The sequence below is a fragment of the Lutra lutra genome, chromosome 15 (genome assembly GCF_902655055.1).
Source record: "Lutra lutra chromosome 15, mLutLut1.2, whole genome shotgun sequence".
Classification (NCBI taxonomy): Eukaryota; Metazoa; Chordata; class Mammalia; order Carnivora; family Mustelidae; genus Lutra; species Lutra lutra.
Genome location: NC_062292.1, coordinates 6,040,412 through 6,066,784, shown reverse-complemented (window position 1 = coordinate 6,066,784; position 26,373 = coordinate 6,040,412). Strand labels below are relative to the sequence as shown.

The following is a 26,373-nucleotide window of genomic DNA, read 5'->3' as shown; positions in this document are numbered from 1 at the left end:
TATTGTTAGCATTGCATGTTAAGCTAGCAAATTTTCAATGAACTCTCACTGGCTTTACCACAGACACAGATGTTAGGTGGACTCCTTTGCTCATAAGGTTCTCATTATTAACTCAGCCCGGGCTGAATATTTGACTGAAGGAAAGGACCATATCATTATTTTCAGATTTCATTCTATGACTTAACTGGGATCCATCTGCCAGCTTTAGAAACGCCAAGTACTTCTTGGCGCCAGCCTTGGCGTCCTGTTCTATGACTACTCCCCCCAGTGCTTCAGTTTGAGGAAGTCTCCTCCCCATCAAAACAGTTTAATAAAAACTTAAATTATGATTAAGAGTTACTCATCAATTGACAGAGCGTACCAGGCCTGTGCTATTTATGAATTATTCCTCACAATATTTTAAGGCTAACAAATAGAATCCACATTCATACAGGGGTGAGCTAGAAAGCCAGTTAAATGTTTTCATGATTTATAAAGTCTGTGTTCTACTTGAAACCATATTTCTTTAATAGGTAAACTGGCATTCCACTGGATAATTCAATCTGCTTTAAATCTACTCTAAGGCTCTGAACAGCTTATGGGGGGTTCCGAATAGATTTCCTCTATGCACCTTTGGGCAATATCTCTCAGCATAAATGTGATAGGAAGATATAGCACAGGAATGCCTGTCAATTACAGGGCAGATTTCAAGTCCTTAAAACACTGACACTAAAACCACTTAGAAAACGTTAGAATCAGCCCAACTCTAAACATAGGGAGTATGTTATAAGCCTGGTTAAAGATAGAAATTAAAACAACATAAAAGTAATAACAAAAGGTCCTGATATTACTGCTTCCCTGGGTCTGGACCAGCAACAGTAATATACGTGGGCAAGCATCATTTGAAACTATCTTTGATGGATATTAGAAAAAATAACTCAATCCCTCTAGGCATAGAAAAGCCCAGGGGTTTACATATAGTAAATAACTGAAGAGTTATTCAAATCAACTATTTGAATAATAGTTATTCAACTTTTATTCAGTTATTAGATAACCAATTAATAGTTATTCCATTATTATTCAGTTACTAAATAAATGAATTAATGTTATCCAAATTCAAATATCCAAATAACTGAAAGAAGAGGGACGGTTTTCCACCCTAAGAAGTTATACATAATAAATGTGATTTTGTGATTCTGTATCTCATCATATCTCGGAACAGGAAGACTAAGAGAACATGCCCCCTCACTTGTCCAATGCTTTATAGACATCAGCGACAAACGACCATTCAGCCTCTTGAACGCTTGAGTTTTCATCTAATTACTACGCATGGCAATCCAGTCTACTATTCAACGTCTCTAATCCTAAAAACATTCTTAAAATAGTAACAATCAAAACAAGCATCCATGTCACTCCTACCCTGATTGAAACCAATCTGTTAGAAAATTCATGTTAGTTCATCAAACACGATTCCAGTTTCCTGTACTTATCTCTCCAGTACACTCTCTTCAGGTATTTTCAATGGCTGAGACATACCCCACTATCACTCCTGTTTTTGAGTCACTCTTTGAACTAAATACCTCAGATACAGTCTAGTTAGCTACAGAGCACAGTGGGACCAGTATTTCAGATGAATTAAAAGAGAACTATTTATTAATGTAGACTAAATATGTCCCATGGGAATTAGGCTTTTAGCAAAACATAGAAACAACATAAAAGTCAAGTTACTGGTAACCCCTCCAAAACCGATCATCACAGGTAGCATTTACAGAAACATACTAATCTCAAAAACTCTAAAATAACTTTAACACCAAACCGCACATCCTTCAGCCCATATTTAGGTATTCAAAAGCTCAATTTTTATTTTTCTACTTACCATGTTGTATATCTTTCATATCTAAATGAAGGCTAGACATTAATATTCCAACTGCTTGTGATCTTTTGTTGCTTAATAACTTGACCACCTGACCAAAGAAAGGAAAAGAGGAAAATGTTAATTTGTGATATGCTCAATAACATGTCCTTTTTAATCCTAAATGAACAACGTACAGCTTAAAGTCTAGTATTCAAAAACTGATCTGAAAAGAACTTTTGTGTTTTATGTCTTCCATCTTCAAAATCAACTGTCTTCACCCATTAGCCTCAATGGCAAGCTCTTTATCAGTCTTTTGAGAGACTGTCAGTGAGTAAAATTTCTAATAGTTCAGGAAAGTAGTTTGGTCTCTATGAAATAACAATTACACATCTGATAATTTGTAGCTTGAGATTTTAAAAGTGTCCCCACCCCCTTTTTTTTGAGCACAGAAGGCCTTTATTTTTTTTTTCCATTTTATTTTATTTCTTTTCAGTGTTCCAAAATCATTGTTTATGCACCCCACCCAGTGCTCCATGCAATCCGTGCCCTCCTTAATACCCACCACCAGGCTCATCCAACCCCCCATGGTCCTCCCCTCCAAAACCCTCAGTTTGTTTCTCAGAGTCCCTTTCATGATGTCGGGCCTTAAAACTCTGGTCAGTAGGTGAAGGTAAAGCCTACACCCAGGGCATCTGTTACATCAGACCTGTCTGAGCACAAAGTGGAAACGCGCTTTGATTCTGGTCCTTCAGAAAGCTATTTACCTGGCAGTCCCTCTCATTCTGCCAACATTCATTCTCCCTCTCATTCTGCATTTGGCCGACATTTTGTGGGGAGCTTTCCAACTAATTAATAGAGGAAAACAAGCAGCAAACTCAAAGGGTTACGTCTGCTTCATCTCAAATCTGGCTTTCCAGAGAGTTCTAATGAGTCAGTCAATCCACACACCCCACAAGAAGTCTTCCTAAAACAGGTAGGCATCCTGCTATTGGACATACACACTTAAACTATGTTTTCCAGACGCTGACACAGCACCGATAAATCCTGCTTATGAAACCATTATTGGAGGTCCTGAAGGGCAGCAAGTTCTATGTACTGTCATGGTTTTGTTATAAGTCTGTTTCAAAAAAACACCGGAGGAAAAGGGGGAATAAAAGGTTCCAATCAGATTATCAGAAGTGACAGCTGCCCGAACATCTATCACGTTTGTTGACCTTGTCTTTCTTTTTGGTTTAGGTTGGGCCAATCAGTAAACTAATAAAATAATCATGCCCAGCTGTCACACTAAGTCCGAGTAAAACAATATTCTTAATAGCAGTACTAGCATTCTTGGTTCCCCAGCCGGGATGAGGGTGAAGAATAAGACAAACACTTCAGAAGGGCCAACCACAACCTCCCCCACACACATTTCTACAAGCTTCTCTGCAGAAAGGACTGACACCTCACAAGAGACCGTGCTTCCTCAAAAGAAGGTATATGTACACACACACACACTTTGATTAACTTGCTTTTTAAACGTTTTATGAAAGTTCAGCTAAAATATTAGAACTTAAATATGAATCCATTCATCCCCCAAGGATTTCTATCAATATAGTTCTCTTCTTCAGAAGTGCACAGAAACTTATTATCAGAAAAACAAAAGGCGTGTATTCTGACCTCAGAAACACTTTCTAGGGGACCCTGGGTGGCTCAGCAGGTTAAGCCTCTACCTTCCGCTCAGGTCATGATTCCAGGGTCCTGGGATCAAGCCCCACATTCTGCTCTCTGCTCAGCAGGAAGCCTGCCTCCCCCGCCCCCTGCCGCCTGCCTCTCTGCCTACTTGTGATCTCGCTCTCTGTCAAATAAATAATAAAATATTTAAAAAAAAGAAAGAAAGAAAGAAAGAAAGAAAGACAGACTTTGTAACGCCAGGTAGATACCATCTGGGTCCCATCCGTGATGCTCTGACAAAAGTGAATGGATCTGCACCCATATGTCAATGGACTGTTCTGCCATACAACAGGCTGATCACACCCTCTCAGACGCTCCCGACTCTGCAGCTCCTGGCAGCCCTTCTCAGGCCTTTTCAAGGTGAATTATTCTGATTTTCCCTTAAACACAGGCATATTTCAGAGTTCTGTTCTCAGCACTTTATTCTGTTCACTTTATGACCTATAATTTCTCCTCTATAGACATATATGCCAGCACTTATAAATTCATTCTTGTAATTGTATCTTCAACTCTACAGTACCCTACTTTCCTAACAGATATCTGCACATAAATCTCTATTGGACATGTCTAAAACCAAACTCGTCATCAGGTCCACCCCAAAACCTATCCATCTTCTCTTCCTTTTCCATGTGCTGAAATAATGGCGCCACCATTTTCCACCCACTGACTAACATCAGAAATCAGCCTAGACTCTTAATCTACTTCATCTGAATACTGTGGTCTGCTAACAAATCCTGTCAATTAGAACTCCTTCAAATTTTTGGAACCCATCCTTCCTCTTCAACTCTGTTGTCAGAGTTTATTTCTATGCTTTATCTTATAGAGATCAATGGGGAAATTTTCCAACTAGCCTCCCAAATCTAGTGCAGTAGCTCTCAAAGTGTGCTCCCTGGACCAGCGGGCATGATCATCACCTGGGCACTTACAAAAAATGCAAAATCTTGGACGCTGTCACAAACCTACTAACCAGAAAGTGTGGGCATCAGATTTTTCCTCAATCTGCACTTCAAAAAACCTTTTAAGTGACTCTAGAATCATTGATGACTCTCATTGCTTCTGTCCATTCGCCAAACTGATACCCAAGTACCATCTCTAAGACTGTGATATTTGCACGTCTTTCCTCACTCGTTAAACCTGAGTGGCTCATATTTACATGTTAGTGTTTTATTTTTTTTTAAAGATTTTATTTATTTGACAGAGAGAGAGAGATCACAAGTAGGCAGAGAGGCAGGCAGAGAGAGGGGAGAAGCAGTTTCCCAGCCGAGCAGAGAACCCAGTGTGGGGCTCGATCCCGGGACCCTGGGATAATGAGCTGAGCCAATGGTAGAGGCTTAACCCACTGAGGCACCCAGGCGACCCTACATGTTAATGTTTTAAAAGGTTGTACAGAGTTCCAGCCCATGACCATGGACTATCTTTCCATTTCTTTTGTCATCTTCAATTTCTTTCATTAATTGGTTATTGTTCTCACAGTATAGACTGGAAGAATTAATATTATTACAATGTCTGTACTACCCAAGGAAATCTACAGATTCAATGCAATCCCTATCAACATACCAATAGAATTTTTCACAACACTAGAACAAATAGTCCTAAAATTAGTATGGAACCACAAAAGACCGTGAGTAGCTAAAGCAATCTTGGAAAAGAACAGCAAAAGTAGAGGTATCACAATCCCAGATTTCAAGACATACCACAAAGCTATCATAATCAAAACAGTATGGCACAAAAACAGACACATAGATCAATGTAACAGAATAGAAAACCCAGAAATAAACCCACAATTATATGATCAATTAACCTACAACATAAGGATTAAAAATATACAATGGGGTAAAGATAGTCTCTTCCATAAATGATGCTGTGAAAACTGGACAGCTACATGCAGAAGAATGAAACTAGACAAGTTTCTTACACCATACACAAAAACAAACTCAAAGTGGATTAAAGACCTACATGTGAGACCTGAAACCATAAAACTCCCAGAAAAGCAACATAGGCAGTAATCTCTTTGGCAGGGGCTTTAGCAACATTTTTGTAGATATGTCTCCTCAGGTAAAGGAAACAAAAGCAAAAATAGATTAGAACTATACCAAAATAAAGAGCTTTTGCATATGAAGGAAACCATCAACAAAATGAAAAGGTAACCTACTGAATGGGAGAAGATGTTGGCAAGTGATATATCCAATAATATAAAAAGAACTAATATAACTCAATACCGATAATAATAATAATAATTACCCAAGTAATAAATGGGCAGAGAACCTGAGTAACCTTTTTCCAAAGAAGACATACAGATGGTCAAGAGACACATGAAAAGATGTTCAACATCACTCATCATCAAAGAAATGCAAATCAAAGCCACAATGGGGTACCCCCTAACATCAGTCAGAACAGCTAGTATGAAAAAGACAAGAAGTAACAAGTACTGGTGAGAATACAAAGAGAAAGGAACACTTCTGACTGTTGGTGGGAATGTAAATTGGTGCAGCCACTGCGGAAAACAGTAATGAGGTTCCTTACAAAATTAAAAATAGAAGTACCATATGATCTAGTAATTCCACTACTGGATATTTACCCAAAGGAAATGAAAAGACATATGCACCCAATGTTTACTGCAGCATTATTTACAACAGTCAGGATATGGAAGCAAGTCTCGTGTCCATTGGCTGATGAATGGATAAAGAAGATATGGCATATACATACACTAGAATATGACTCAGCCATAAAAAAAGAATGAAATCTTGACATTTGTGACAACCTGGTTGGACCTATAGGTTATTATGCTAAGTGAAATGACTCAGACATAGAAAGACAAATGCCATACAATGTCACTTACTATGGAATCCAAAAACAAAAATCTGTCTAAAAGGACCGACTCTGTAGTTCCCTAGAGTAACTCAGCCTTTATGTTACAAAGCGTAATCATTATTGATCCTTCTTCTAAAAAACACCCTGTATAACAAGAACCTGAAGCTGTCTAACTAGAACATTCTTAGAATCCAGGCACAACAGGGGCAATGGAGAGGAGAGAGCGGACTCTTAGAAACTGATCTTAGAAACCATCGTTGAAAAATGGAAAACGCAGAATTAACAAATTTAAAATCTATAAAAATTAGAACATACAACCAGAAAAAAAGGATTATTTTGAATTTATCTTATTCACATATTAGATTCACCTAATATTCTTAATAAAGCTTTTAGTCTTAGATTAACCCAAGGAAGCAGGACTGTGTAGGGATTATGAACATGAACTCTGGAAGATAAATCATTACTTCTCAAACTTTTAATATACACATGAATCATGTGGGATCTTTTTTTAAAATGCAGATTCTGACTCCTAGGTCTGGCGAGAGCTTTCTGGAAAAATTATTCCAACATCCTAAAGCCTCAGTTTCCTTATTTAAACAATTAACAGCACCATCGACTTCAAAAAGCTGTAGTGGATATCCAGAATACACTTGACACTCTTGGGAATAAACCCAGCAAAAAGTATACTCACACGGATAATAATAGCTGTACAAAGTTTAAATACTTAGGGAAGCACTTTAAATGGTTTCTCAAAAATAAAATATCTGTCAACTTTTCATTACTCAGTTTAAATCTACAAAGTAATTAATAATCTCACCACCCTTTCATGTAATTTCCTAAGAAATCCGGGTCTTTATTAGTTCAGAGTAGTTTTCCAGTAGATGCAAATGACTCCTCCCTTAATTCTCTTCCAGGCATCCAACATGACTGATGTATGTCTGCTTTAACCAGGTGCAGTTTTAGGCCACAGGAAGAGAACAAAACTGTGCATGTGGCCCCAGTCAAACTTTTACAATCCTAATATAGTTAATATAATTAGGCTGCATACCTAAAATGCATTTCAAATTAACATTAACTAATCTGTGGCTTGAATAATTACTGTGTCAAGGAGATATCTTTGGTCTATTTCCACTGTCCATACTTTTTTTATTTCTTCATTTAATTATAAACTAAGACAGTATTAGAAACTTAGAGTAGAATTATGATGGTGGAATCAACAAAGATAAGAAGGATGTATTCAGGGCACCTGGGTGGCTCAGTCAGTTAACTGTCTGCCTTCAGCTCAGGTCATAATCCCAGGGTCCTGGGATTGAGTCTCGCAATGGGCTCCCTGCTCGGTGGGGCATCTGCTTCTCCTCTCCCTCTGCCTGCCACTCCCCCTGCTTGTGCTCTCTCTGTCCACTAAATAAATAAAATCTAAAAATAAATAAATAAATAAATAAATAAATAAATAAATAAATAAAAAATAATAATAATAATAAAAAAAAAACCAAGGATGTATTCACACATATTTTTGTAGATTGTTAAATATTAATGTTCCTGTGTTATTTTGAAAACTGGCTAACTGTATGGAGATGTCTAATAACAGGAGTCCCAGGACAGTACATGCTAATTAAATAGGTACATCAAAAGATTAAGATAGAGCACAACTTGCAACTAGAAATTCTGAAAACTACTCATTTTCACTAACTTGTTTTGTTTTCTTTCTCAACTTCAACCACCATTCTATGAAAATGTACAGTAAAATGACAGACAAGACTTAGTGTCCACTTTACCTCTTCCCACTGCCTACTCCCTTCCCTTTCTACCCTGGCAAAGGGAAGTAGGGAGAGCATGTCTGAGTCTGACAGGATCATATCCGACATTGTGCTCCAGAAAGCATGCCAGGGCGGGGGTGTGCAGCCCACCCAGGGGAAGGGATACATTTCCCTAATTCTAACGAAGACTGTTTGTGGATTAGCTGCAACTCTGGGTCAAAATTCCAGCTACATTACTGCCACATCCTCGAGCATCTTACTAAATCACTTGGATCCTCCTGTCCTGATCTGAAAAACAGAGGGCATGCTTTATACAGAGGCTGATATGAGGATTATTGCAGATGTAAAGAAGGGTAACCTGCTCAAAATGCAGATCACAGGCCGCTCCCAAGGCCTGTGCATTACCTGCCCAATAAGAAATAGATACGTACAGAAATGGAGAGCAAGTATTAGAAATTTTATAGCAATATGATGGAGTGATGTTTTATCTGTTGAATTTAGATTTGTACGTCTTTCTTTGGGTTCTTCTAATTTCATTTATGTAGTAATGCATTTATATTTAGTTTACAAAAGTTATCAAAACATACAGGATTGTGGATTTAAAAACTGGTCCTTCACTAGAATAGTTTAAGATGGGAACACGTAGACAAAGGCCAGTACTTTGGTGCCAAAGACTGAATATTTGTGTCCCCCAAATCTATGTGGAAGCCCCATGCCCTGTGTGATGGTATCAGGATGTGGAGCCGCAGGGTGGTGACTAGTTGGAAGAGTGAAACCCTCAAAAAATGGGATTAGTTCAGGCTACTCTAGAACCTACAGAACACTCAGGAAAAAAATTGAAGAAGACACCAAAAGGTGGAAAAACATTCCATGCTCATGGATCAGACGAATAAACATTGTGAAAATGTCTATGCAGCCCAGAGCAATCTATACTTTCAATGCCATCCGCATCAAAATACCATTGGCATTTTTCAAAAAGCTGGAACAAACAATTCTAAAATTTGTACGGAACCAGAAAAGACCCCAAATCACCAAGGAAATGTTGAAAAAGAAAAACAAAGCTGGGAGCATCATGTTGCCTGATTTCAAGCTCTATTACAAAGCTGTGATCACCAAGACAGCATGGTACTGGCACAAAAACAGACACACAGACCAGTGGAGCAGAGTAGGGAACCCAGATATGGACCCTCACCTCCATGGTCAACTAATCTTTGACAAAGCAGGAAAAAATATCCAATGGAAAAAAAGATAGTCTCTTCAATAAATGGTGCTGGGAAAATTGGACAGCTACATACAGAAGAATGAAACTCAACCATTTTCTTACACCACACACAAAGATAAACTCTAAATGGATGAAAGACCTCAACGTGAGACAGGAATCCATCAGAATCCTAGAGGAAAACATAGGCAGTAACCTCTTCAACATCAGCCACAGCAACTTTTTTCAAAACACATCTCCAAAGGCAAAGGAAACAAAAGCGAAAATGAACTTTTGGAACTTCATCAAGATAAAAAGCTTCTGTACAGCAAAGGAAATAGTTAATGAAACTAAGAGGCAACCCACAGAATGGGAGAAGATATTTGCAAATGACACTACAGATAAAGGGGGATATCCAAGATCTATAAAGAATTTCTCAAACCCAACACCCAAAGAACAAATAATTGAGTCAAAAGATGGGCAGAAGACATGACAGCCACTTCTCTAAAGAAGACCTACAAATGGCTAACAGACACTTGAAAAAAATGCTCAACATCATTAGCCATCAGGACAATTCAAATCAAAACCACATCAAGATACCACCTTAAATCAGTTAGAATGGCAAAAATTGACAAGGCAGGAAACAAAACATGCTGGTGAGGATGTGGAGAAAGGGGAACCCTCTTATACTGCTGGTGGGAATGCAAGTTGGTGCAACCACTTTGGAAAACAGTGTGGAGGGTCCTCAAAAATTTAAAAATAGAGCTACCCTATGACGCAGCAATTGCACTACTGGATAATTACCCCAAAGATACAGATTTAGGGAAAAGAAGGGCCACCTGTACCCCAATGTTCATAGCAGCAATGTCCACAATAGTCAAACTGTGGAAGGAACCAAGATGCACTTCAACAGATGAATGGATAAAGAAGATGTGGTCCATATACACAATGGAGTATTATGCAGCCATCAGAAAGGATGAACACCCACCATTTGCATCGACATGGATGGAACTGGAGGGGTTCTGCTGAGTGAAACAAGTCAAGAGAGAAAGACAATTACCATATGGTTTCACTCATATGTGGAACATAAGGAATAGCATGGAGGACATTAGGAGAAGGAAGGGAAAAATGAAAGGGGGAGGGGGAATCAGATGGGGAGATGAACCATGAGAGACTCTGGACTCCGGGAAAGAAACTGAGGTTTCAGAGGGGAGGAGGGCGGGGAGATGGATTAGTCCGAGGATGGGTATTAAGGGGGGGCATGTATTGCAATGAGCACTGGGTGCTATATGCAAACAATGAATCATGGAACATGACATCAAAAACTAATGAGTATTGTATGGTGACTAACGTAACTAAACAAACAAACAAACAAACAGATTAGTGCCCTTATAAAAGAGGCCCCAAAGAGCCCCTTCATCCCTTCTGCCACGTGAAGACATGGAGAAAAGACAGCCATTGGGAAGAAGGCTCCAACCCAGATACTGAATCTGCCAGTGCCTTGATCTTGGACTTCCCAGCCTCCAGAACTGTGAGAAATAAATCTCTGTTGTTCATTAGCCACCAAGTCTACGACATTGGTTTAGCAGCCTGAATGGACTAAGGTACTGTGGAAGGCAGGCCAGAATGATAAAGAAGGCACTGACTCAAAATCTACTCGTAATTCCTGTACCTTTCCTTAGAGCCTCAGGGTGAAGACAGCCGCAGAACTCTCAGTGAGACTGGAGAACCCCAGGGGCCCCAGATGGACAAGATTCCACTTTGCTGCCTCTGCCCACATCACCCTAGGCAGACCCAAATAAATCCATGTTGCTGGTAAAATATCCAGCTGTTTTACTTTTAAAATATCCAAGATGAAAAGTAAAAGCAATAGAATACTAATTCACTGAACATTATTATTAGTGTTAATGCCCGGTATAATTCCCACAGTTAAATTAAGAACAAACCCTTAATGAACTCCTTAATGGTCGGCCTGCTATCAACAGACTCACGTCAACATTAGAATAAGCAAAGAACGAAAGATTATTGATGAATTCTCTAGAACTGTGCTGTCCATACCAGACAAGCTCATATAGATAGTCAGACCCTTGAAATAAGCAGACTTAAAGATTTGTGTTTTGGGTTTTTTTTTAAAGAATTTCATTTTGCCTGTCTCTTTATACTTTTTTTTTAATATGGCTACTAGAAAACGGAAAATTGCATATGTGGCTTGCGTTCTATTTCTTTGGAGCATCAATGATCAATAAGAACTAACAAATTCAGACAAATTACTAAACTATTTAGCTTGTACTTAGATTTCCTTTTTATTAAGTTCAAAAATAAAAGGAAGCTAAAGATGGCATCTGTGTCAAAGTTTTCTTGGCTGTTTTCTTGACCTCACTTCCAGGTCCAGTAAAACAAAAACAGAAACAAAAAAAAATAAAAAAACACACGTCGGCTTTGTTCCCAGTTAGATTGCATAAGCAAAACAAGTCAAAAGTACACTTCAAGGGAATGACGTGACACAGATGCTAGAGTATGAGGCCCCTGAGTGAGTTTAGGAAGATTCTTCTTTCTGCCACACAATACTCCAGAGAATTAAAACACCACATACTCAAAATCCTTTCTTTGAGCCTGATCTGAACTGTCCGATTAATCAAATCCGGTTCACACTACTTGCTGATTATAAAAAAACCTAAATGAAGCTATTTAGAGAAATTAAAATAATGTGTTGTTTGCTTTTTACTGTTTACAAAAATCGTATCTGATCTTTAAGTGTCAATTTGAGCACTGAAATGTAGCAAGGAACAATACAGCCGAGTATCACCTCGCACACACAACCGCAACAGTTTCATGGACGTATTTCCATACTTTCAACAGAACCTTTCCTTTCCTGTATGTCTTCTAAACAACGTCCTTCCATGACAGGCCAGATTCCCTCTGTCGACTGGCTCATTTGATCTGAGGCTCTAAATGGAGCTTAATGTTGGCAAGCTACAAATGTTATCCGAAATTCCGGTTCTGTTCAATAGTCTGCTCTCTCCCCTCGTACACTTGCCTTGGCCCCAACATCTTTTATTTTTGTCGTCCTTAGTTTTTTATCCTTCGCACAATCTCATTTCATCTGTTTCTCTTCCTGCCTTGGGAAACAATATTTTAGATGGTTATTTCTCCAATTATTTCCCTGGATTCTCTCTCCACTTCCTACCACCTAACCTACAAGCACAGCAAGTCCTCCTTGCTCATTTTTGTTTAAACTGCTTTTCTCTCTAGTCTAAAAAGTTTATCCATAGTCTTTAGAAGGGCCTCACAAATGTATATGTATATGTATATGTATATGTATATGTATATGTATATGTATATGTATATGTGTATTGTATGGACAGCTCACAGTTCTGACTACAGATCCATATCTTCATTTACCGCCTGGGCTCTTCCACTTGGAGGCCTCCCCTCCTTCTCCAACTCAGCACTGACCAAATGACTAAGCACATTTATTCAACAAAAGTAAGGGCCTTTGCAGCAGGTCCCATGTTTAAGAACTTACGCTACAAAATCCTCTTGATTAGTTAGCAATAGAACTTCTGAGTTTTAGTGGTCACATGGCTGGTCAGCTAACACCGCATTCTTCACGGCCTACTTTACACCTAGGTATGGCCACGTGACCAAGGGATAGACAACAGAATGTGGAGAACAAAACAGCATAGCCTCAAAAAGGAATCTCTTTGCTCTCTACTTGCTCTTTCCTTCTTCAATTCTGCTTAAACACAGAATTATGGAAACAAGCTATCTTCAGCCACAATATACCCCAGGGGCCAGGAACCAACAACAGAGGTTGGAATTCAGTGCCTGGACGACCTGGTGGAACGGAGCCATCCTGCCTCCCTGGACAATTACCTGCCCAGACATTTCCATAAGGAGGGAGATGAACTTTCTGTCTTTCATAGGTCACAGCAGATACAGCCCAACCAGGATTTTAACCCAGGCATTCGGCAGGTACAGGCATTCTATTAGACGCAGGGGCAAACGCACAGAAGATCAAGAAGCGGGAGGAAGTCACCACCCTGGGTTCACCCCGCTCTGTTCCACAACCCTGTCTCTCAGCCAGGGCCACCACCAGTCCAACACCGGTATGGAGACCTTCGACCCATTTCTCCTCTTCACTTCTGTATCCACTCACACACCACAGTCCACCGATGTTTCCTTATCTTCCCGTCCTCTCTCCGACTACCACCACCCTGGTGCAAGTTCTTTTCACCTACTCACACGGTGTGGGGGCTTTCTGCCTCTAGGACCCCAGTCTTGCTCTCAGACCATCCTATAAAGGCTGCTTTCGCCGTGCCATTCCTCTTAACAGACATTCAATGGCCCTTTATTTTTCTGCTTTAATTTCTATTGTCAAAAGGACAAAGTCAGACAAGTCCCTGGACAGGATGTTCAAGTTTCACTCCCCTGGGATGCTCTTCCTGAACCTCCTCCCACCTCTCATACAAGTCTCATTAGGGCTGACTCGGGACCCTCTTCTGGAACATTCTGTACATTCTCCTACTATAATATACACACCAGGAAGTACTTTTTGGGATAATTCTCATTACAATAACCGCCCTCCAGGCGGAAGCTAGACTATCGTGTGCCTCTGTCCCTCCCGCAAGGAGGGATACACCAGGGGCATGCACTCAGCATGCACTCAGGACCTAGATGGCTTCTTAAACAGAGTTTCCCACTCTCCACTTTGAAAAGTCATTTCTCTCTAGGACAAAGCCATGGAATATCTATTTCTTAAAAACTCTGCAGCTAACAGTGATACAGTTTAGGAAAGGATTCAAATATTTGCGGATTTAATTGTAATTCTACAACTAAACTCAAGTCAACACTGAATAAGAACTTCTGTAATATGACAGAGTCTTGTCAAGACACGGTAGAAAGCCAATGAGAACTGTATTTATTCTATAACGAAAACCACGTTTCAATGATCATTTAATCAGTCCACAATGGTATTTGTAGTTAGTTCAGAACTTTTAGAAAAGTATGTATGTCATCTAGTATTCCACGTGACATAAATAATAGCAATTAATAATTGTAGCATCAAAACGCTACACATTAAACATCCAACAAACAGACAACTTGGAGTTGCAGTTTCTTAAAATCTATTGAAATCACACACTAAAGAAACTAAGTAACTTGCTCGCAGTCTAAACGCAGAGTCACCGCAAGGGTTTTGTTTCCTAATTCCTAGCCAAGGAGAGTGCATTGCTTTCTTCTGAAATGCTTTAGCAGGGCCCTGCTGGAAACGGATATCAGATTAGAGGGATAAATGGCCAGATCCAATAAGGCAAATCCTTCTGAGTAGGGTAAGATAAGAAGAGTCAACTACAGAGATTAGGTAGTGGTAAATTCCAAAGCAGAATTATAGAATGCAAAAATGGTTGTTTCTCACACAGATATTAGACCACAAGGCAGTGTATCTTTTTTTCTTTTTAAGATTTTATTTATTTATTTGACAGAGAGAGAGGAACAGACAGTGAGAGAGGGAACACAAGCAGGGGGAGTGGGAGACGTAGAAGCAGGTTTCCCACCGAGCAGGGAGCCCAATGTGGGGTTCGACCCCGGGATCATGACCTGAGCCACCCAGGGGCCCCTCCAGGCAGTGTATCAAGTGGTATGGAACGAACTCAAGGAGCAACAGATGCAAAAGGCATCCAAGAACAGTCTAAGGAGAAAGCAACAAGAGAACATGAGAAATACGAAACAGTGAAAACTCAACAAAAAGTTTAAGAATAGAAGGAGATGCTGAGAGCATAATTCCCAGACTCAGAATTTCTAGCAATTTGAATGGTACGGAGGCAAGAAATCTGAACTTCAGTCCACATCTTTGCTTGGATCAGCAGCCACGCATCTCAACCTCCCCATTGACGGAATAGAGTTAATGATCCACAGGCAATATTCCAGTCACACACGACCATCAAGCATGCAAGATGGAATATCTTTAAAATATAAACATGTAGCAAATGCAAGGGGTTGGTGTTAATTTAATAACCCAATAAATAGCGGTTATATTTCATAATGTTGTAAAGCACTTGAGCGGATTCCAAGAAGAGAAAAAACAAGCAATCACAGAAACTCGTAAGGAATAAACCAAATAAAGTTTGGTAAACTCTAGAACTGAGAGAACCACCACCACATGGCCTAATCCCTACCCCCTAGCAAATTTGCAGAGTGCTGCTTCTCTAAGCGTTCTTTAGATACACTCTTGGTCATCTCCTAACTTTGATACGGGCTCAGTTTTCTTACTTTGGAAAGACATGGGCATCTCTAGATTTCTGAGGCAATGAGTATCAGGAACCAAAAGCCTTCTCTGCACTGTCTGATCCTATTTCAAGAAAACAGCAAACATCTTAAATCTTGACTAGTCTGCACTCAAAAGTGAAGAATGTTGTATGGGATTCTGCAGAGCAAGAGGTTATCAGGGATTTTTTCGTCTGCGTCTTATTTACACTACCACCTTCTCCTAGTCCTATTCCTGTTAAGCCTCAGGGCAGGGTGGCTAGCCTCACAGGCATCCGACAGCATTCCAAGGCGCTGTAGACCAGAGGAGGCATTGACACTGACCATGCCCAGGCAGTATCTCCAGACTATCTTGTTGGTCGACAAGCCTGGCTACCTGGGCAGCTTCAGCACAATCTGGGAAACAAAACAGGTACAGTCTGCTAATTGGTGGGATCTCTGCATCCCTCTGATTAAGAATCTAGAAGTCAACCTTGAAAATAAAGCAGTCTCTTTGGACAGAGCCGACCTGCTTCTTTACTTAGTCTGAGATGAGCCTCTCGGCACAGGCGTCAAGCTTCTGCGTAGCGGGGAGCCACCTGCTTTGAGTCAACCTCAGAAGGAGACTGATGGCTCTGGAATTTGGTAAGGTTCCCAGGCATAGCCTGGGTGCTCTCCTTGTCTGGCAACATCTCTCATTAGGTGGTCTTCATATAAATTTAAGACTTTAGTGTAAAAAGCTGTGTTTCCTGGTTCTAATAGAATCTGAGCATGGTCCCTTGACTACACGAGTTCACTGTTTTGGTTCCTGCTTTTTTTCTCATTTAGTCCAAGATCCTGACACCAGTCTCCTGGTTCCGTACCCCTGCTATTCCCAAGGAATTGGAAGCGTGAACTTCAAGTAAGTGCAAGAAGTCTGTGGCACATCTTCTCACCAGATCAAAACTACTATCCACCAGGATCTCCAGTGTTTCTCAATCCAGCACACCGCCCTCTGCCATCTGCCATTCATACCCCATTATAGATCACTACATCAGAAATCAAGTCAGACACAGAACACATGATTAAAAACAGCAAGGGTATGTTACAGAAAGATCATTTGATAAACTCTTAAGAACTGTGGGTCACTCTTGTTTTGAGAAAGGTGCTCTCAACCAGAGTGAAATCTACCTGGCCTCTGCGATCAGACACCTTTCCCCACTCAGTGGTTTGCCTCTTCTCTCCCGCACCCTAGAATGCGGGCAGGTGAAGAGAAGCAGGGCCTCTGGCCCAGGGCCAAATAAATTCGAACTGAATGAAGTCATTAAACATCCTTACAGTTTGGTCCCTACACAGCACGTTCAAATCACATCTGCCAAAATAATAACTAGTAGGTACTGATTCACCGAAGAAGAAAGCAACGTTCAGAATGTGAAATTGGCAAAAGATCCCCAACAGCGCGGGGCGGGCGGGAATTCCCACTCAGCTCTGCCTGACCCCGAAGCCCACCTGTTCGTCCCGCGCTCGGCCCCTTCAGCCGTGCACATGCACGCCCCTTAGAACACCTGTGACATGCAGAGCACCAAACACAGCCCAAGCATCCACTAACAATAAAACAAGGGAAAATCCTGGGGTTTTTGATATATTTTGTTAAAGGGATAACTTTAAAAGAATCAGAAATTCAATTCCTGGGGTGCCGCGGTGGCTCAATTCAGGGTCTGACTCTTGCTTTTTGCTCAGGTCATGATCTCGGTGTCTGGCTCCAGGCTGTGCATGGAGCCTGCTTAAAGATCCTCTCTCTCAGGGTGACTGGGGGGCTCAGTCATTAAGGTCTGCCTTGGGCTCGGGTCATGATCCCAGGATCCTGAGATCAAGGCCCATATGGGGCTCCTTCCTCGGCGGGGAGCCTGCTTCTCCCTCTGCTTGGGCGCTCTCTCTCTCTGACAAATAAATAAATAAAATCTTAAAAAAAAAAAAAGATTCTCTCTTTCCCTTTCCTTCTACCCCTCACACACTCTCTCTAAAAGGAAGGGAGGGAGGGTGGAAAAGAGGGGGGGAAAGGAAAGAAAAAGGGAGACAGGGTGAGGAGAGGAAAGGGAAGGAAAACAAGGGGAGAGGAAAGGAGAGGTAAGGAAAGGTAATGAAAGGAAGAGGGAAAAAAAAAATTCCTTATTATCTCAACCTCCCCTTTCTTGGATTATAGTGAAGCCTTTAGGACGATCTTGGCTAACAAAATAAAATCAGCAACAACAATTTTAAAAACCCCAATCTAAAGTGATCCTAAACAAATTAATGAGAAAAATGACATTAAGTTAGGTTTTAATAAAATGTCTATTCTAATAAGTTATATTTCCCAATTTCATATTTCATTTCTATTATAGTAACATGAAATAAAACATAGAAATAAATAATATTATGCTCTTAAAATGAAGTACTTTTCTAATTAAAACCAACTACCATAAATCCCATCTCCCTTTACTTCCTAAACAAGAGAAAACATACAGAGATGTTGAAACTCCTTGAATTAAAACAAAACAAAACAGAACAAAACAAAAAAACACACACACTCACACACACACAATGTTCTCTTGTATGTTTTTTGACCATACATAGCCTTTTGCCGACATAGCCAGTTTTAACCTGGTCCTTCACCATTTCAAAATCCTGGTAGACAGAAAACAATGTTTCATCTATCTGATAGCTTCCAGACTTGTGGAATTGTATTTTTCTCTTCAAAATTCTTTCTAAAAATCTGGTTTTAGATCCTTTTTTTTTTTTTAAACATTTATTTATTTATTTATTTGACCACAAGCAGGCAGAGAAGCAGGCAGAGAGAGAGGAGGAAGCAGGCTTCCTGCTGAGCAGAGAGCCCGATGCAGGGCTCGATCCCAGGACTCTGAGATCATGACCTGAGCCTAAGGCAGCAGCTTAACCCGCTGAGCCACCCAGGCGCCCCTGGTTTTAGATCTTTAAATGTTAACAACTTTAACATTGTGTTTTTAGCATTTAAAACTCACTGGGAACTCTTACACGCTAAGCCTAGAATTAAAGCATCAAAAAAAAAAAAAAAACCCGTGAAAAATGTGAGTACATCTACATGCTAATTAATATTACTAAAAATATTCGGATATCAAATAGGTACAGAATACGGACATCAACATCTCGCTTCATATTTTAATATTATCAGTGAGTGATGTTAAATATCATAAATCAAAGGGCACAGATAGGACACAGGTTAAAGTAATGTTAATGACAAAACCAAATGAATAGAAGACTTACTGAAACCATTTTACCATTTATTATTATCGTATGGCAGCTACACTGAGAGGACACTCCTTGGGATAGAAGAAGGGATTTACGTTGTCTATTCGTGGAATAGCTGCAAAACCCAGTAAAGCAGTGACTACGGCTATCGACGTTGTAGAGCTGGTGACACACCCATGGAGCTTCAGAGCAGGTAAGTACCCAGTCCATCTGGCCCAGGTCCGCCCTCGGAGCCCCTCCCCGGCACAACCTGGAAACCGTCAATATGGAGAGCACACTTTCCGACAAGCCATTTCACACACCGCTTCATTTCCCCACAACTCCCTCTGCATCCTGTGTAATCATGTGCAAGTAAGGACAGAGAAAACATAACGGGAATAAATGTACTTTTCAAACTTAGCTAAAAAGCAAACTATTGACCAAAACCCTCATCTGAATATTCTGTTTTGTATTACTCAACTTCAGGCAAAATATGAAAACCGAACGCAAGTCAAAATAGTTCCCTTCCTTTGTAGTATAACAACAACATGCCAGAGATCAATTTAGATTTTTAAAAGTGTTATCGTGAAGAAGTTAAATATTCAGGAAATGAAGGACCACCTAGCATAAACTTACTGAGTAGAATCACATAATAAATGTTTAATTTTTCCAGTGGCTGCTTTTCCGTTTGTGGCCTATTCCGGCATTCTGCCTTCCTTCCCATTCTTCAGCCGGGGGCAATGACGTTAGGTCCTGGCCCTTGCAGAGACACAAAACTTGACCACGGGCTCTACCCACTGATGCTTTAAGCAGTGTGACATAGATATGTCAGAGGGAAGATCGTATTTGACCCCATCCCGGGGAAGGACACATTTCCAGCTTCCTTGAAATTGTACAGTCTTAATTTTTGGAAATGACATACTGACGAAAGCAACTGGCTGATTTTCCAAAGACCTCTTGGAGTTTGGAAGTAAAAGAGTGATAAACACTGACTTGACAGTGAGCAAATAAATCATGTTCATATGTAGGGAATAGAAGTTTCGATGTGTGGCCTTTAGAGACCCATAGTCTTCTCTCTGATAGCACCATTTTGAGGGACATTTTCCCTTTCTTTGACAATTCCAATGATTTACTTAGTTATTTATTTTCTTTTATTTTAAAAGATTTATTTATATATTTTAGAGAGGAAGAAGGAGAAATGGAGTGGGGAGGGGCAGAGGAAGAGAGAAATTTAAGCAGACTCTGTGCGGAGCCTGATGCAGACCTCCATCTTAGCACCCTGACATCATGACCTGAGCAGAAGGCAGCAGTCAGAGTCTTAACTAACTTTCACAGTACTAAATTACTGTTACCCTCTCACAGAACAACAGTCAAATCATTCATTATTCATATCCCCTTCCAATTTGCCTTAATTTTTTATAAAAATAAAAAATACATTTCATAAAAGTAAATAAAATAAAATAAATTTTATTTATTTATTTAGCAGAGAGAGAACACAAGCAGAGGGAGATGCAGGCTCCCAGCTGAGCAGAGAGCCCGATGTGGGGCTCCATCCCAGGACCCTGGGACCATGACCTGAGATGAAGGCAGAGGCTTAATGACTGAGCCACCCAGGTGCCCCAACGCCCCTTCCGATTTTTGAACTGGAAGTCAGAAACCTAGTAACTAAAAGTAAAGGCAAGAAAGAGAAGAATTCAAGTTTGTACGATTGCTTCGATAAAACATGCCTGATTTGATAAAATATAAGGCCAGAAAACTAGCCAGTAAAGGCAGAGTAACCTCTTGTTTCCTCAGGATCACAGGAAATACAGGAATTATTCTCATCTGATTCAACAGGATTTTCTAATTATGCCTAATCTGTGGAGAGTCTGCTACACACGAATCTTTTTGCTAACGACAGAAAGGTCTTATACATCTCCTAAGGCAGAAGTTACATGATTATTCTCCAACGTACAATTAGGACAATTGTGACATATGTCTCTGTGGTAGAAAAGAAACACACATGCAAACCCAGACCGGATTTGGGCTTAAAGAGACACAAATTGGCATCTTCACAAATAATGCTCAAGTGCACTCACCCTTCCAAGGCCTCTTTCCCTTTCTTCTACAATGGGTTTCCCCTTTTCTGGAAGTTCTCTACACCCTTGATATCTTCTCCGACAGAAGTTCTGCCCAGTGTGTAAAATTTCTCTGGCCCTCCTCACCTTTTTCTCCTCCTTTCAGGGTAAGAATCATGGCGAGGGTAGGGGGGATGAGTGTCACCTGAGGAGGTTGTTAATGCAAAAAAAATTCAATAATTTGTTCGAATTTTTTCTGCCTTTATTTATTTATTTATTTATTTTGCTTTATCCCCATAGAAAACCAGCTGAGCTGTGGGCTAAAGGGCTGGCTAACTGGAAAGGATGGGAAGGAATGAGCTGATTATCACAGCTATCAAGCAGTTAAAAAAATATCTCTTCAATAAAAGGATCCAGGAAAAAAAATGAATTCATGCACTGTGCAATTTTGTTCCTACCCACCTCTCTCTGAGCCATCTGAAAGGCTGACTCACATACACCCATGCTTTAAAGAAACTATGAAGGATTTAGATTGTCATCTGTAGGGATTTCAATAGTTCTCAGGAACCCGTTTCCAAAGTTCCTGAATCATTGGAACAGCCCACTTAGCTTTCAAGGTAGGGAGAAGATCAATGTGCAGTGTTTGAGATCTTTGCCTTGCTTCTGACTCCTTGTTTAAAAATACAGAAAGAGGAGGAATTTAATAGTTCCATTTTACCCCCAGTTAGTCAGAGAAACTAAGTCCTATTCCCTCCAAGGTAACTGTACTGAGTTTTTCAGAATAAGTAACATCTTTTTAAATGTCAACTACTCTGTGGACCTTAGCATGAGTCTTTATAAAGACATTATGTTAATCCCTACAAATGACTTGCGTCGTTACAAAAATCAATAAAATCATCCTAGCAAAAGATGATTTCACATGCTCCGAGGAAGAAACCTAAAGAGAACTGAGACTCACTCCTGTCACTGTATTTCAGCATAGTATTTAAAGCCAAGCCATAGCAAACGGAGAAGAGAGAAACAAATAGTATGAAATAAAAAGTATCCAAATTGAAAAAGTAAAACTGTCGCTACTTGCAGATGACATGATACTACATATAGAAAATTCTGAAGACTCCACCAAAACACTACCAGAACTAAAAAATGATTTGGTAAAGTTACAAAATAAATGTACATATAAATCTATTGCACCTTTATATACTACAAGGAATTATCATAAAGAGAAATTAAGAAAACAATCCCATTTTAATTGCTTCAAACAGAAAAAAGACCTAGAAATAAATTTAATCAAAGGACAGAAAGACCTATACTCTGAAAATTATAATACATTGGTGAAAGAAATTAAAGACAACACAAATAAATGGAAAGATATACTGTACTCATAGACAGGAAAAAATAATATTGTAAAAATGTCCATACTACCCAAAGCTATCTACAGACTAAATGCAATCCCTTCAAAGTACCAATGGCGTTTTTCAAAGAACTAGAACAAATAAACCTAAGATTTGTATGGAAACACAAAAGATCCCAAATAGCTAAAACAATCCTGAGAAAGAAAAAGAAAACTGGAGGTATGACTCTCCCTGATTTTAAACTACACCACAAATCTATAGTAGTTAAAAAATAGTATGGTACTGGCACAAAAACAGACACACAGATCAATGGAATACAATGAAGACTCCAGAAATAAACCGACATTTATATGATTAATTAATCAATGATACAAGAGGTAAGACTATACAATTGGAAAAAAAAAAAACAGTCTCTTCAATAAATGGTCTTGGGAAAGCTGGGCAACTGCACACAAAACAATGAAACTGAAGGCCTTTCTTACACCACACACAAAAATAGACTCAAAATCGCTTTAAAGACCTAAATGTGAGACTTGAAACCATGAAATTCCTAGAAGAATTTCTAGGAATCCAAACAAAAAGGCAACCTACTGAATGGGAGAAGATATTTACAAATGATACTTAATTATAAAAGACATATAAAGAACACACACAATTCAATAAAAAAAAAAACCCAAAGAGTGCAATCTAAAAATGGGCAGACGACCTGCATAGAAATTTCTCTGAAAAAGACATCCAGATGGCCAAAGGACACATGAAAAGATGCTCAACATCACTCATCATCAGGGAAATGCAAATCAGAACCACAGCAGATAGCACATCTCACACTTGACAGAATGGCTATTATCAAAAAGACAAGATAAAGAAGATGTGTGTGTGTGTGTGTGTGTGTGTGTGTGAGAGAGAGAGAGAGAGAGAGAGAGAGAGATGGAATACTACTCAGCCATGAAAAAATAATGAAGTTTTTTGCCATGTGAGACAACACAGATGAACAGAGAGGGTATGATGTTAAGGGTAATTATGGTTATTATGAAATAAGTCAGTCAGTGAAGAACCAATGCCATATAATTTCACTTATATGGGAGATCCAAAACCCAAAACAAACAAAACAAAACCGAAACACACTCACAAATACAGAGAACAACCTGGTGGTTGCTAGAAGGGAGGGACGTAGGGGAGGGCCAAACTAGGGGAAGGGAATTAAAAACCACAAACTTCCAGTTACAAAATAAATAAAACACATTTCCTATGCAATGTATAGCATAGGTAACAGAGCTCATAATACTGTAGTAACTTTGTACAGTAACAGATAGTAGCTGTCTTTTATCATGGTGATCACTTCCTAATTTATAAAAATGTTGAATCACTATGTTATATACTGGAACCTAATGCAATAACGTATGTCAATTATAATTCAACTGAAAAGGAGAAGATAGGCCTACCCTCAGTAGTTTTCTAATACCCTGAGTTTATTAAGTGCCTGAGAAGGTTGAATCAACCATAAAAATAAAATAAAGCATAGGCAACACATAAGATCCTGAAAATTAACACCAGATTACATTTAAAAATCAATATTGGTATAAATGTACACATAGAAAAGATAAATATGTGAGCAAATGGCAAGATTACAGTAAGATGAGTAAGAAAGACAGCAATGACAGACTCAATGTAGTCCTGGGTGGCCCAGTGGAAAAAAAACATTCAGTAGACTATTATGAATGAGGAATGGCATGGTTATTAACACAGAGCAATGAAATCCGTGAAACCATACTAGTAACCTCAAGAATTGCAAGCATAACTTATTAAGTGGGATTTTTTAAAAAAAAGAGGACAAACTAAAAACAAACAACAAATTACAGTTTGGTATGAATCATGTGTTAAATATCCTTTCTACAATTGTGCATGCAATGTTGATTACAATATGTGAAATAGTAATGGTATCACAACATGAAATATACAAGAGGACAGATTCTCTTTTTTCTAAGATTTTATTTATTTATTTGAAAGAGAGAGGTCACAAGTAGGCAGAGAGGCAGGTGGGGGCAGGGGTGGGGGGAGCAGGCTCCCCGCTGATCAGAGAGCCCGATGAGGGGCTCGATTCCAGGACCCTGAGCCCATGACCTGAGCCGAAGGCAGAGGCTTAACCCACTGAGCCACCCAGGCGCCCCAGAAGGATGGATTCTTGAACCATGTAAAATTTTTAGTTAAGAAAGCTATACTCAGGGCACCTGGGTGGCTCAGTGGGTTAAAGCCTCTGCCTTCGGCTCAGGTCATGATCCCGGGGTCCTGGGATCAAGCCCCACATCAGACTCTCTGCTCAGCGGGGAGCCTGCTTCCCCCCCTCTGCCTGCCTCTCTGCCTACTTGTGATCTCTCTCTGTCAAAGAAATAAATAAATAAAATCTTAAAAAAAATAGTGAGCTATATTCATTCTTCTTGGAAACATTAGAAGTTGACATGGCCTGGCTAAAAATAAGTTTATAAATATATGAAAAAGATTTTTAAAGTCGATTGTTAATTCCATAGTGCTGCATGAATGCAAATTAGGTAAAAGAATAAACAAATGGAAGAGATTCGGTAACATAAATGTTAGGATACTCATGGTAAATATAGAATATAGGTAATAATACTTCCTGGAAAAGTGGAGAAAACATATGGAACATGTTACCCAGAAGGAAACCAAGCAATGAAGAGAAACGGATTTAAGAAGTACCTGGAAATGCGTTGGAGAACAAGGGAACATTTCAAAAGGGAGAAACTCAAAAGGATAATAAAGACCTAATAAATGTGACAAGAAGACATTCCTAACCATTATTTTTGGTTCCTGAGGCTCTCTGTTGAATAACATGACACAAAGAGGATCACCTCACATGAGACTTTATACTGTTTGGGTAGGAACTCTCTCAATTAGCTATTTCCAAAGTTTAAAAATGTAAACCATCAAATCAGTTCAAAACCTACTTATTATTTCAAGTCCTATCTGTAACCACTCCAAGCCCCTCGGACACCAGTATGGATGAAACAGCTCAGGGTCCCAAACTTCTACACCTTCACATCTCTATTCAGAAGCTATATTTGTCCTCCTAGTTATATCTACTCCTCTAATTTAGTCAACAGCATAATTTCAATTTTTTTTAAATTGGAGTAGAGTTGACAATGTTACATCAGCCTTGGATGTGCAACATAGTGATATGACACTTTTATGTATTATGCCATGGTTTCTGGAGGAGCTACCATCTGTATTATTTTATACTAATTTAGGTCCTTTCCTGTTTAATTTTCTGTATCACAAAAACATGCAGATTAAACTAAATACACTTTGCCATTTGGTTATTTTCTTCACGTGCACTGTGTAATGATCAGATTTTGAAATAACACCAAAATTAATCCATACTCAGTATAAACGGAGGAAATACTTTCATCTTTATAGAATGGGAAATTTGTTTTGGTCTTATATTTGACGGCTTTGCATTGTTTTTTGGGGGAGAAAATATAGAATGCAAAAACACAGTCTAGTGAGAGTTTTAATTTTGTTATTGCAATAGGAGTCCTATCTACCTGATTCTCGCATAGCAATATTCAAAAGGAAGCTAGCATTACTGTAATATGTAAGTTTCTCCTTATAAAAAAACAGCAGTCTGATATTGGCAGGGGAACACCATAACCTAACTTTCAAAACCCCAAAAAAGAAAAAAATTTACTTTGTACCTAAAAGAGAAAAATCTATGGACAAAAATACCAGCAAGGCTGTCCTATAGAATAGAAGAAGAGATAAAGAGTTTCTCAGAAAAATAAAAATCAAAGGAGTTCATGACCACTAAACTAGTCCTGCAAAAAATATTAAAGGGGACTCTGAGTGGAAAGAAAAGATCATATGTGGGAGCAGGAAAAGCAGGAAACACAAAAGCAATAAAAATAATTATTTCTATAGAAAGTCACAAAAGGGATTCACAAGATAAAAGGATGTTAAATAAGATACCATATACCTACAACCCCAGGGGAAGAAGAGTAAAGAATGGGTTCAGTATCGAGCAACCATCACCTTCATATAGACTGCTAAGTGCAGAAGAGGTTACGTACAAACATAATGGTAACCACAAATCAAAAACCACTAACAGATATGCAAAGACCAAAGAGTAAGAGCCCAAGTGCATCACAAAAGAAAATCAGCAAATCATGAAAGACAGCAA

The 26,373-nt window shown here is 39.3% G+C and overlaps 1 protein-coding gene across 1 annotated transcript in view; it reads right to left on the bottom strand.

Annotated features, from left to right (window-relative positions):
* Positions 1-26,373, bottom strand: part of FMN2 (formin 2) — a 359,646-nt gene that overhangs the window by 201,717 nt on the left and 131,556 nt on the right. The window contains exon 8 of the mRNA XM_047705078.1: positions 1,856-1,943. Coding sequence (XP_047561034.1) covers positions 1,856-1,943 — 88 coding nt within the window. The remainder of the gene's footprint in view (positions 1-1,855; positions 1,944-26,373) is intronic.